The following is a 12,212-nucleotide window of genomic DNA, read 5'->3' on the forward strand; positions in this document are numbered from 1 at the left end:
TTTGACGTGGTTTTACAGCACAAATTATTACACTCTGTGCACTGATGGCATCTGAATTCCAGGTGTGTACTTCTCCTTTTGCTAAATGCCCGTGCCTGTCAGTGTTACATTCAGCAAGGGGCTTTTGAGCTGTGATTGCAGATACAGACCAGTCATGATACAGTTGGTCTGCTGTCGGCTTTCTTCTTTAAAGTTATAGTGTGTAACTTTTTCAAATAAATGAATGTTGGATTATACATTCAAGCCATTGCCAAATGAGTTTGACACAAAGTTGATTAAGCCAATCAGCTCCATAAAACTTGACACAAAGTTGATTAAGCCTATCAGCTCCATAAAACTCTCTCTGTATTTCTCAGTATGGCAGCGTTTACAAACTAGTCTTGCCTCCCCCTGACACTGGTGCAGGAGCTCAAGAAGCACCCAAGAAATGTTTTAGTTATGGATTCTAAGAAAAAAACCTGGATGTACAGCAGAAGGTATACAATTCAAGCACCAAAGTCTTTCCTCATGTAGATGTGCCAACAGTGTTGTTGTTATCACAATTCCTCATGGGGGCAACAGAAGTTACGCACTATCACTTTAACTTAAAATCTTCCAATGTTCATTAACAATTTTACTAACCAAACAACAGAATAATAAAGCTGCTACTCTTCATTTGCATGTTTTGGAGATGGCCCAACGTTACTGAGCATCCACATTGAAACAATGTGACACAGTGTCACTTGTGGCAACAGCCACCGTGCTGTTTGTTTACTGGGCTTGAAACCATATTTTACTGGGCTGTTAATGGAAGTCTGCCCCCCACTGGAGCCGCCATATGAGAGCTTATAAAAGACAGCTGCCATTTTTGGCCCTTCTTGAGACAACGGCAGCAAGAGATAGCGTCTGAATTTTTTTTTCATCTACCCTTTAATGTGGGTAGATGAACTGCAGTAGCAATATGTCTTCTTTGATCAGGTCACAGATGTGCTGCTTTTTCACAGTTGTGACTCCTCTAACTATATTAAAATTGTCACAGTATACTTAATCGCAGCCTCACAAAAATGTTTCCTTAAAATGCTGGTTGGTTGATCAACTGTTCAAAGCTCCTTTTAAAGTTAGAATTACATTACGAGTGCAAAAGTGGAATGGGCTTGAAATTTCAAAGTTTCTCTAACATAATAGATTGCTACAATGGGAAATGTTCCCATCGATATTTCTACGTTCTTTGGAGGATGAAATCACAATTTAAGTCTCATGTAACACCTGGTTAACCACAAATGAGTTCTGTTTTAATTGAGAGCTTGGTGGTGTAATTGGGCCTGTCCATGACAAAAGCTGGACCCTTTTCCTAAAAGGGTTGTCATCCCTTTTGTATCCATTCTGTCTGCAGTTGTTTCTGCACTCCAGTTGTCCTTTGGGAGTCAAGATCATCCTCCATAAAAAACTTTAGCACTCCATTATATAGACTGGGGATTTAGATATTATTTTTATGCCAGGAAGTGTTTAAGCATGTATTTAACTAAAGAGCTTTATTATACCACTTAAATACCTATCTTTTTCCAGACCTTTTTTTTTAAAAATTTTATCTGTATGTCACTGTCTTCAAAAAAATCAAGAATTTAATTTAAACTCAGCTTTACTACTTTTGTCCAGAGACATAAAGCGTACTCCTGTGCTGGAATTACAACCTTATGTTTTCTGTGTCAACTGCTTTGTGGCAATTTGATGCACTGTGCTCCTATGGCACCATACAGTAGATTCAAATAGCCTAAGGTTTTACGAGAGTATAAGGACACACTTTTTAAGATAAGGTCATAGTAATACAAGTAATGACTGGATGTAATGTGAACTGTAAAATGAAAAAAAGCATTTGACAATAAAATGCAATAATTTTTCCATTTTTAATATTTATCAAATTAACCTGCCCTTGCCGATCATGGGAAGATTTACTGTATTTTGGCCCCGGGGCTGGACTTTAATATAGCCTTATATCCTCGACCCTCATTTGATTAAATTCAACAATTTAAGCACAATATTAAACCATAGTATAACATTTTGCCCAGGACCTCAGGATTAGATTAAATTGCATACAGGATTTGCCTTTTTTCTTTCCAATGAATCTCGGGATTATAAAGGCGACTGTGGGTCTGCCAAGTTACCCACTTTGGTTTTTATGAATACACTGACATAATAAAGTTACATTTATTTAGCTGCATGTGGGAAAAAAGGCTTTTCATAGCTCTAAATAATATCTAAATAATAATAAAAAAAGGTTAATAGGCCTATGGACAGAAGTGGTGGGTCACCTGTTGATTCAAGACACTTTTCATCATGATCATCATCAGAACTAAAACACACACACACACACACGCACACGCACGCACGCACGCACGCACGCACACACACACACACACACACACACACACACACACACACACACACACACACACACACACACACACACACACACACACACACACACACACAGCCTTGGCTAGCACATTAATCGCCATGCATCTGTTGCATGATTTAAACCAGTCCGAACTTCCCGCTCCGACCCTCTTCTCTCTCTGGAAATAGCGGACTCCATGTCGAACAATCCAGAGCGCAAGAATTGGAGGCGTGAAACTTTCCCCTAAACTTTTTCCTCCCTCCCACGGCCAATAACAGGGCCGGCCCTAATCTACGGACTCCTCTGATTTGCTCGAGCCTGCTGTCCATGGAGTGAGTGACAGCCAGGGGGGAGAAGACTTTTCTTCTTTTCTTTTTAGTGCGCGCGCGTGTGTGTGTTGGCCCGTTGGACTTGAAGGGGGGCTTTACGTGACGACTGAAAGAGGGGGCAACACTTGTGAGCGGAGACGTGAGTGGGGCAGGACAGTTCAGGAGAGCAGAGAGAGGAGAGGAGCTGTGTGGGAGAGACGGGCGCCCCATCCGTCAAATATAGCTGGAGGAACGCACACCAACAAACCCTTATGGCTGCTTAAGAAATAACGCTACATCCCCCCTCCCCCTTTTCTCTGGAACTTTTGGCTTTTTTTTTTTTTTTGTATTGTCCTGAGTAAAAGTTGTTGCAAGTGCAATTAGTTCACTCCAAGTTGTAAACGTGAACCCCACTTGCCGTGGACGTCTCTGGCGGTCATGGATACCCATATAAGATGGAAAGTTAAACGGAGGATAAAAGACGCCCAGATCACTTTAGCGGTGCTCCTGCTTTTTGTCACATCGCAAGCAAGTTCAGGTAAGAAGACGCCCAGCTGTGAGATCTCGTGGATGCAGTTTGGAGCTGCGCTGCACTGAAAACTTTTTTTTCTTCCTTGGTAACAGTGGATCACTGCGATATCCTCCCCTACTCCTAAACACATCTTTGTGCCTTTATAATGTATTCAGCTTGTTCTGCACGAAACTATGGAACTTGTCAGTATCAAAAGGGCTGCAAATGGTTGGAGACGCTGGGCTGCAGGGATTTTTATGCAGCGCCCCCCCACCCCCCATAGCCCTGAATATAGCATCTTAATGGAACAGTTTATATGCATAATAGTGAGAGTATGTGCTATACTGTACCGTATGTCGCGGAATAACAAATGTAATGTATTTTTTCAGATGCCACTTTAAGAATATGTCATATTTTATCTTGAAAGTTTTCTGTTGCAGTTGAAGACATTTTGAAGGGGCTTTTTCTACGACTTATTTTCTTTCTTATTTTTAACTGATGAGAGGGATGAGCTATAGTTTTCATACGAGGGAGGGGCTGTAGCTTCTCTGATGTGATCGGGTGGAGCTGCCTTTAGGACTCTGGCATCAGGACACACAGTTTCTAAAGCACAGGACCATTGGCAGAGGCTCTAAACCCCACATATTTCACTAATTGCATTCTACAAATTGTCCCCATGCTTTATAACTCGGAGTGTAAATATCTGGGTGTAGAAAGTTTGGTATGTCACTTAAATATCAGTTAAACCTGGTCCATATTTAGGCTTGATGGAGGATAGGCATGTGCTTCAAAAATAAATAAATCATTAGACACTCTGATGTGACACTTTTGTTTTGTCCCCCGTGGGTGTTCAGAGGTCGTGCAGTGCTGTTGCCATGGGCCTAGGGTCTGGCCTACATGTATTCTTAGCCCTGTAAGACTGCCTGGCATGGTTGGTGGTCTGCTGTCTACTGTGAGGTTCTGACACAGGGGTTTGAGGTGAACAGGTGGCTTCTTCCGTCTGCTTCGTGCACAGTCAGAAAGTGTCCAAAATTGTGCCGATGGCGTGAATGTGACGTTGCACCTGACTAGGCCAGACGCTCAATTTAAAGACAGATTCGGCTGAGGTGGTTTTACAAGTTCACACTGGCTATGCTGTTAAAACAAAATTATGGAATAACTGCATCGTGTTTATTTCCATGTTGCCTATAAACTATATTGGCTGTTAACAGACAAAACTTAGGTACTGTATATGGCTTGGATCTGGATCTGGTTCATTTTTGATGACAAGATGTGGAGCTGGACTTGAATTGGGTTGGGAGAGAGAGTGTGGGACCTTAACTGTTTTTACAAACAATTATTTAGTTTGTCAGCTGTTAAAAAAAATCATCTTGACCCAAACCAGATGACCTCTCTACCCTCAGACAGGGCCTTAATGCACTTTCATCTGAAAGCAGGCAGAGGCTGACCAGGCACACCATCACTGGTTATGTAGCGCTTCAACTCTATGCACAGTGTGCTTGCATTTAAATGCAGGTATACATTAAAGGTCTTGATGATTGACAACTAATGTAATCCTTAAATGGTGCTTTCATAGGTGTTTGGGGTCCAATAACTCGTTTCACAATGGATCTGGACTTGTAGTATCTTGGTATAATAAAAATGTAATATGAATAAAGGTAGTAATTATGCTGATTAGCATAATTTAACCTGTAAAAAACTATCTTTATTTCAAATTAATAATAAAAGAGTTTTAGTTTATAAAGCTGCATTATTTTTTTCACCACCTGGAGGCAGCAAAAATAACACACAATTAATAAATTGCTGTGTGTGTTGTTAGCAAACAGGTAGCCTATTAACACATCCAGCAGACAAAAAGTAACATGAACTTCAATATCCACTTTCTGTTTTTAGCTCGGTTTTGGTTTCCACAAACTCAAGGGGAAAATATCCAGGTGTTTAGCTTGGATGTTCCACTAAGCTAATTAGCTAACTAGCTACTAACTTTGTATCTGCCTTTTGGTGCTGGGAAGGAGGCATACAGTTGGTGTAGTAGGCCTAAGCTTTTTCACTGAAAACAGCTTTTTGCTGTTGTGAGACAAAATTGAAAACAGCAACAGTGAAACAAGTTGTGGCCTGTTAAAGCCAAATGGTTAGAAATATGCTAATTGCTCCATAGAGCTGAGACTAGTGTCGGTTGATACTTTTCTGTGGGTTTGTTAAAAAAGGGAAATGCAGTCCTTTTTTAATATGAAAAATATTAGTGTGGCTTTAAGGTTGTCCTGAAGAACTGAACCTGAAAATGATAAGTATGCTCGTTAGCCTGTTAGCCTGATATGTCATCATCAAAATAAAATGTATTAATGTCATGAAAAAGCATTTTAGCTTCTGACAGAACAAACATTGATATGTGTCTTGTTGACAGTGTATAATTATTTTTTGCACACTTAAGTTACCAGATAGTTTGAAGTCAACAGCAACCTGGGGTCACAGAGGTAAAGCTTTAACTAGAGAGATTTGAGTGAAGTCATAGCCCACAGTTCTTAAGGGAGGTCATCTTGGATTGGCATTAATGAGGAAACCTTTCTTTTAAACCTATGTCAAAAGCGGTAATAACAGAAGGCTTAAAAGGCATAGAGGTTAAGAATGAGAACAGGGGTTGGAGTTCAGAGGTGAGGGTCAGGACTTTGGGATTGCCACCGCTGTCAGGTTTCACTGCCTGAAGAAAGGAATTCTTGCTGTAGAAGCTCCACCGCTCCTTGGTTCAGTGAATTCTCCCATTTGACTCTTGGAGGTCAAAGACAAAGAGTGTGTAGTGACATATTTTAGGCCGGTGTTTGAGGGCTTTTATGAAGGGACTCTATTACAATTTTTTGGGATTCTGTACTCTTATATAATACCATTGCCATCTGTAGCCTGAGATGTAGAATTTGAATTGAAACCTTTAGGTATTAAAGGTGTTCTGTCTGTCTAGACAGTGTCTAGCTAGTTGACATTTTCAGATGTCTGACTTATTGAGATTCATTTAAATGTGATATAATCCTTTATACCCCCCTAGTGTGGGACCTCAGTTGATGAATAGTTTTACAATCAAATGTAGACCAAGTCAAGCATCTTGTCCAAATGGTTTCCATTGTATTTCTGCTGAGTTGGCTTTTCTAACTTTGTTTCCTCAATCAATGGACCTTTTTCACAAGTCTTATAAAACCTGTTTTGACTGCTTTTTCGTGGTGGTTTATTATCATTAATTAACCAGATGTTTTTTTGGATGGTCTTTGTCCGTAACAAACATTCACACAGAGCCAGAACCTACTTGAGCAGAGTACTTTAGTCATCAAAAATACTGAAATAACATTCTTTGAATACCTTTTGCAAATGAAAACAAGGATGGATTTTGGCCAAAGCCACTGATGGTTATAGGCGAGAAGTATTCAAAGCCCTAGTGAATCTACTAAGAAATCAGGAAATATGATTTGTCAAGAATTGTACTATATATTATACATACATGTACATTTCAAAGGGGTAAACAGAAGAAGGCCTCGCTGTTTCACTGTGCTCCTTCACAGTGCTCCTTCACATCTGGAATCGATAAGTTCCATTGTGCTGTCTGCTAAGCCCTCCAAAAAGCCAGAAAAAATGTCTTCCAGATGTTTTCTTCCCATTCGTGGTGGAACAGAGGGCTGTGAAAAAAAAATCTGTTGCATTTTTCAAAAAGAAAATACACCATTCAGCGCTGGTTTTGCAGAAAACTCCTAATTGAATAACATCTGAAGCCTTATAGCTTAGTTTGTAATAATAATAGCAGTGTGCCTTGCGTATCAGCCAGGTTTTGTACACACATAAACCCCGGGTCATTAAAAGGCCCCTTTTATTTAAGCGAGCCAACTTTATGACAGGGTTAAAGGTCGAATGCAGCTGGTCCCCAGCTGTTTTTCATTTACAGTCTCTTTATTTCTGGACAAAGGATTTCTTCAAAAGGAATTTAATGGATAAGTCAATATGACTTATCCATGATATTCTTTTAATTGACCTTTTGTCATGGTGCATGAAGATGAGGCCAATTAGAAAAAAATAGCCCCATGGATTGAATCCATGCAGAATTGAACACATTGCATCATTTCCGGTGTGCTTTGTTTTGTAAATTGTACAGGATGCTAACAGATTGTTGGCCTCAAAGATGCTATAGAACCAAAGTGCTTTTGGTTTTCCTTATCCCACATCCATTTAAATGACTGTATTAAACAACTTTGATAATTGTGCAATTATTTTTTAATTTGAACATTTAGTTTCTTTTAGGTCTGTCAAAATCAATCTGACACAGTTTGCTCAATGTGCGAGGCAGACAGCAGATATGGCTTTGCATTATCACAGAGCTACAAGGCCGCCATGATGCTTTTTGAGTCAAGAGAAAGTGACATCATCGCTCGTTCCCAGTCAGACATGTAACTGTAGTTATTACATACCTTTAAGTGGCAATCCTTTGGTCGTGTCCAACTAAATCAGATAAGTGGCAGAGAGGAAAAAAAAGGCTTCTTGTGTGTGCCTATGTATTGCCATGGCAAAGAGGAAGGAATCTGAGTTAGCTGGACTGTGGAGAGAGGCAGTGACCCTGCAATTGCATGTGCCACTTCAGCTTGTAAATGCAGGCTTTGTGGAAAGGAGCCTGTAAATCACCTCTCATGCCTGATAACAACATGGGAGATAAAACAAAATATGCGGCACCAGTTTTTGACCCCATGTTAGAGTTTAGGAGATCCTTTGTCCAGCACAAATAGGGCATTATTTGCCCTATTCTAGAGGGTATACTGTCCATTCCTTTACAGACTAATCAAGGGTCAAATAACTGTTGCTCCTCAATGGTGCTCTGTAGGCCTACTAATGACAGAGCATGCTTCATTTGAAGCCAGATTCAAATGTGTTGTGACAAAAGAAAGGATCTGCTAAAACAACACTTGAACAAAAAACGATCACATCAGTTCCAAATTGTAATCGAAATGGACGTTGTGTTCTCTTCTCCTTTTTCACAAGTCAAATGGGAACAAAATGGAGGCAGTGGTGTACGAAACGTGAACACGGAACACATCAGTGATGTAAAAGTTGGATGTGCAACCTCATGATGCCATTCCCACTCCTGTCTTTGGTTTTTAACACTATGCTTTGTAGCAGCATGGAGTCCATGGCAGAGTTAAAAGTTAAAGTCTGGTCCAGGCTCACAAACCCGAGCATTCACTTCAGCTGGGACACAGTGCTTTTCTCTGTAATGGGGTATTATAATCATTGAGCATGGAAAGCAATGTATGACTCATCCTTTCCAACCCCAATCCCCCTTCCCCAGCCAAAGCGCCTTAGCCACAGCCTGGGCTGTAGAAATACTGAGTGTAAGCATTTCTATCCTAGGGGATATACAATGGTTTCTGGTCACTCCAGAAACGTCACTGTCCTCAGATGTATTCTATTTTTACTTTATTATGTGATGAAATTAGTAGGAGCTGTAATGGAAAGGCGGCATTACAGTTGGACATGTTTTTGCCCAGTCAACACTATTTTCTAATAACGTTTAATTAATGCCATTTTGTTGCAGCAACGGACCAAGCTAGGGTTTCACCGCAAACACTGGTTTGTGGTGAAGCGAGCTGAAGGAGATCTGCTGCTAGAATAATTAAGAACCAACAGCAATTAGTCTTTGAGCGTCACTGTCTCCTTGAAATTGTAACTATATTGTATGTCCAATAATTGCAACAGTAGATCTATTTAGCCAACATTTTTATTCCATCTGTTTTATTTTTTTATAATATACTGTATCTGTCAAGTCACAACATGTTGACACCAAATGTAGGCTATCATCAGTTTATGATAATCCCTGACATCATATTTGTGTTATCTCTACGATATCATAGCATCAGCAGCATGTTTAGGGAAATACTTCGGTGACTGTTCCATATTTAGAAAGTTAACAATGACTTGAAGAAAGAGACACAATGTGTGTTTACTGTAATATGTTCACCAAACCACAATCTTTCCCTAACCTTAGCTAAAAAGCTTTTGTCATGCAAAATTAACCACACACGATTTGTCATGAGACGTAATGGGTAAAATAAAGCGGGTTGCATAGCCTATAGTTAGTAGCATCTATAAAAATCACGATAGGAGACAGGGTCTGTTTCTCAACTCTCCATCCTCTCTTCAAACTTGTTTCAGAAGTTTTTTTCATTTCACAAAGAAAACTCTCAATTAACCTTGGACATGAAATTGGAATGCCGATTTTGATGATTCATAGTGGATGAGTTTTTTTTTTAGGTATTCTACTGTCAGTCTGGCACTTTACTGTCACAATAACTTCTGTTATGTTGCTCAAGTATGATACTGGTTAAATGTCAGTAGAAGATGAATTGATGGTCGATTTGGCTGTCACTGTAACTCAGGCAGATCATTTGGCTCAATAGATGGCAAGCTTTACTTACCCTAGGTTGCAATTACTATGAGTGTGTGCTATTATCATCATCACACAAACAATGATTGATAACATAAATGTTCCTTTTGTTTTTTGCCGTTTTCGTGTTTCATCACACTTTCCATGCTTTTTTAAAACTCCCATCCTCTGTCAGTGATTTCCTTTCCCCTGAGCCATTGTTGACATGATCGCTTGTGTATTGTGAAATGGCTGCTCAAATAAATTAACAATTATAATCAAAACATTTAATTTTGACATGATTTTGACATGATATATCCCTGCTATTCAGGATATTTCATTCACTCTTGTGATGGAATATTGGTGACTGGGTTCTTTGCACAAGTTAATGATATACTGATGATGATGATGAAACTTTTTTTCCTATGTGCAGAAACAATACATGTTTGTCATGTATTGTTTGTCATAGCACCTCAGTGGATTGTTGGAGATGTGCCAATTTAGGTTTGATAGGCCTACAATACTTGTTACTCGTGCCATTGCTGGGTAGTCCTTAAAGGTCCCATATTATGCTAAATGCACTTTTTAAATGTGTTCTAACATATCCATGGGCCCACGGTGTGCCTAGAGACTGTCAAAATATATAAAAAATAGCAATCTCTCCTTTTCTCACTCTCCCCCTTTCTGAAACCCCCACCCCTCCCCCCCAATGTACTCCGTTCAGAATTCTTCCCGATATGTCGTCACAGCGAGAAGAAGCCACTTCCCCATATTTTCTTTATATGTCCATGCTTCATGATGCTTCCCCCCCCACATTAGTAACCAGAAACTTCCACCGTGCAGTAGTCTATGATAACCCCACCCCCCCCCATTTCTTATTGGTCCACGGCCCCGAGATCCGATGGAAAATTTTCCCAGCGACAGCCATGTTGTTTTCCCCCGCTTAGCGAGAAGATGCCCTAGTACAGCAAACCATGCAGAGTATTGCATAAACCAACACAGAAGCATTCTGCTCATAACCACTAATTTATCTTAATCACAAATGCCGCGTTCATAACGAGACAAAGCTTAGGGAGCTACTTGTGTAGTAATTCCATCTGTTAAACTAAAAGGAATCTTCTCAATGGTTGTTTGGCTGTTATTTACCTAGTGTAGCATGTAGCTTCGGGAGTAGCACCCAACATTTGCTTCTATTACACTAACTTAGCTTTCCTATTGCAGTTTAATAATGCCTCGTTTTTAACACCACAAAGGGTGGGAAGTTATTCCTGTAGAAATCAAACTGAAGCTACTGTTTTCACTGGTTTTAAATCGTCTGAGTGTTATTTTTAGCCGTTAGCGCACATGTAGCTTCGGATGTAGCATCCAACGTTTGCTTCTATTACACTAACTTAGCTTTCCCATTGCAGTTTAATAATGCCTCGTTTTTAACACCACAAAGGGTGGGAAGTTATTCCTGTAGAAATCAAACTGTGAAGCTACTGTTTTCACTGGTTTTAATCATGTCAGGTCATGTCAAACTGTTCAAAGTATGGCTTCGCTCCGGGTAAACACTGTGTTCGCAGTCACGCAGTGTCTCTCTAGTATCACGAGAGCACGGCAGAGACGGTGGGAGGGGCCAGCCAGATCGCAGGCTGCAGACACCAATATAGTTCATCCTGAGACCAGAGGAACATCAGGTTATAGAGGCTTGCTACAATAAATGATCTGAACGGGTTTTTCAGCAAACATTTAAAAAAATAAGTATTAGGGACTACTTAGACCATATAAAATTGACAGCAAAGTGCATAATATGTGAGCTTTAACAAATTGAAAAGCTTCACTGTTGTGCAGGATTTCATATTTATTAGATTCAGCTTGAGTAGTTTTTGTGTCAGTGCCAGAATAATGGTTACGTGCCAGTGTGTGTCAGCGGAAATGGTTCTGTCATGTCAGTGCTGCAGGGCCGTCTTTTATCACACGTTTCTCAGCAGCCAGCCGTCAAAACCAGATATGCTATTGGAATGACAGAATGAGGAAAATGCTACACTTTTGGAATAGATCAAACAAGCTGAGGGAAATACAGTTGCTAATGGAGGTTGGAAAATAAATCCAAATGGAGACATAACTACTACAGAGGGTGGAATAAGATGAAGAAGTACAAAAGAAAGACAGAGACAACGGCCATCACACATCTGCCTCCAAAGTACCATTGACTGTAGATTCCTGCTGTAAAATGAGCGTTCAGAGGTGCACTGTGGAATCCCGACTCAGTTTTTCCATCTTAGTCTGTGGTGCACGGCAGACGGTGATTTATCTCCACCGCTATGAGCTGCAGTGCGGAGACAGACAGTGAAGTAAACCATCTGGTATTCTCCCTGTTAAAGCAATAAGAGTCAGGCTAAAGTACAGAGCCTCAGAGAGTACACAGGAGAAGATCCAGTCAGAAAAGCGCTCTGTTTTCTGGATCATCTTTCAGGACTGCGTGCCTCGTATTTGTGTGTGCGAGCCAGCAGTACATCTGTGGGTGTATAGGGCTGAATGTGCAAGGCTTTGTCTGTAGATTCTGGGTGGATTTTTTTTCGAAGTCTGTGTCTGTCTTTCTTTAAAGCCTCTGTAAACCAAATCCTTCTTATTAAGTAATGTGGGTAG

At 40.3% G+C, this 12,212-nt stretch overlaps 1 protein-coding gene across 3 annotated transcripts in view; it reads left to right on the forward strand.

Moving 5' to 3' along the window:
* The first annotated feature begins 2,813 nt into the window (after positions 1 to 2,813).
* Positions 2,814 to 12,212, forward strand: part of col5a1 (procollagen, type V, alpha 1) — a 78,416-nt gene continuing 69,017 nt past the window's right edge. For 2 of the 3 annotated variants that reach the window (XM_080047310.1, XM_080047312.1), the window contains exon 1: positions 2,815 to 3,220. In XM_080047310.1, coding sequence (XP_079903436.1) covers positions 3,121 to 3,220 — 100 coding nt within the window. In that variant the 5' untranslated portion in view covers positions 2,815 to 3,120. Of the gene's footprint in view, positions 3,221 to 12,212 lie in introns of all 3 variants that reach the window. The other variant, XM_080047311.1, reaches the window with a different exon arrangement.

The sequence above is a fragment of the Ammodytes marinus genome (genome assembly GCF_949987685.1).
Source record: "Ammodytes marinus genome assembly, chromosome: 18".
Taxonomy (NCBI): domain Eukaryota; kingdom Metazoa; phylum Chordata; class Actinopteri; order Uranoscopiformes; family Ammodytidae; genus Ammodytes; species Ammodytes marinus.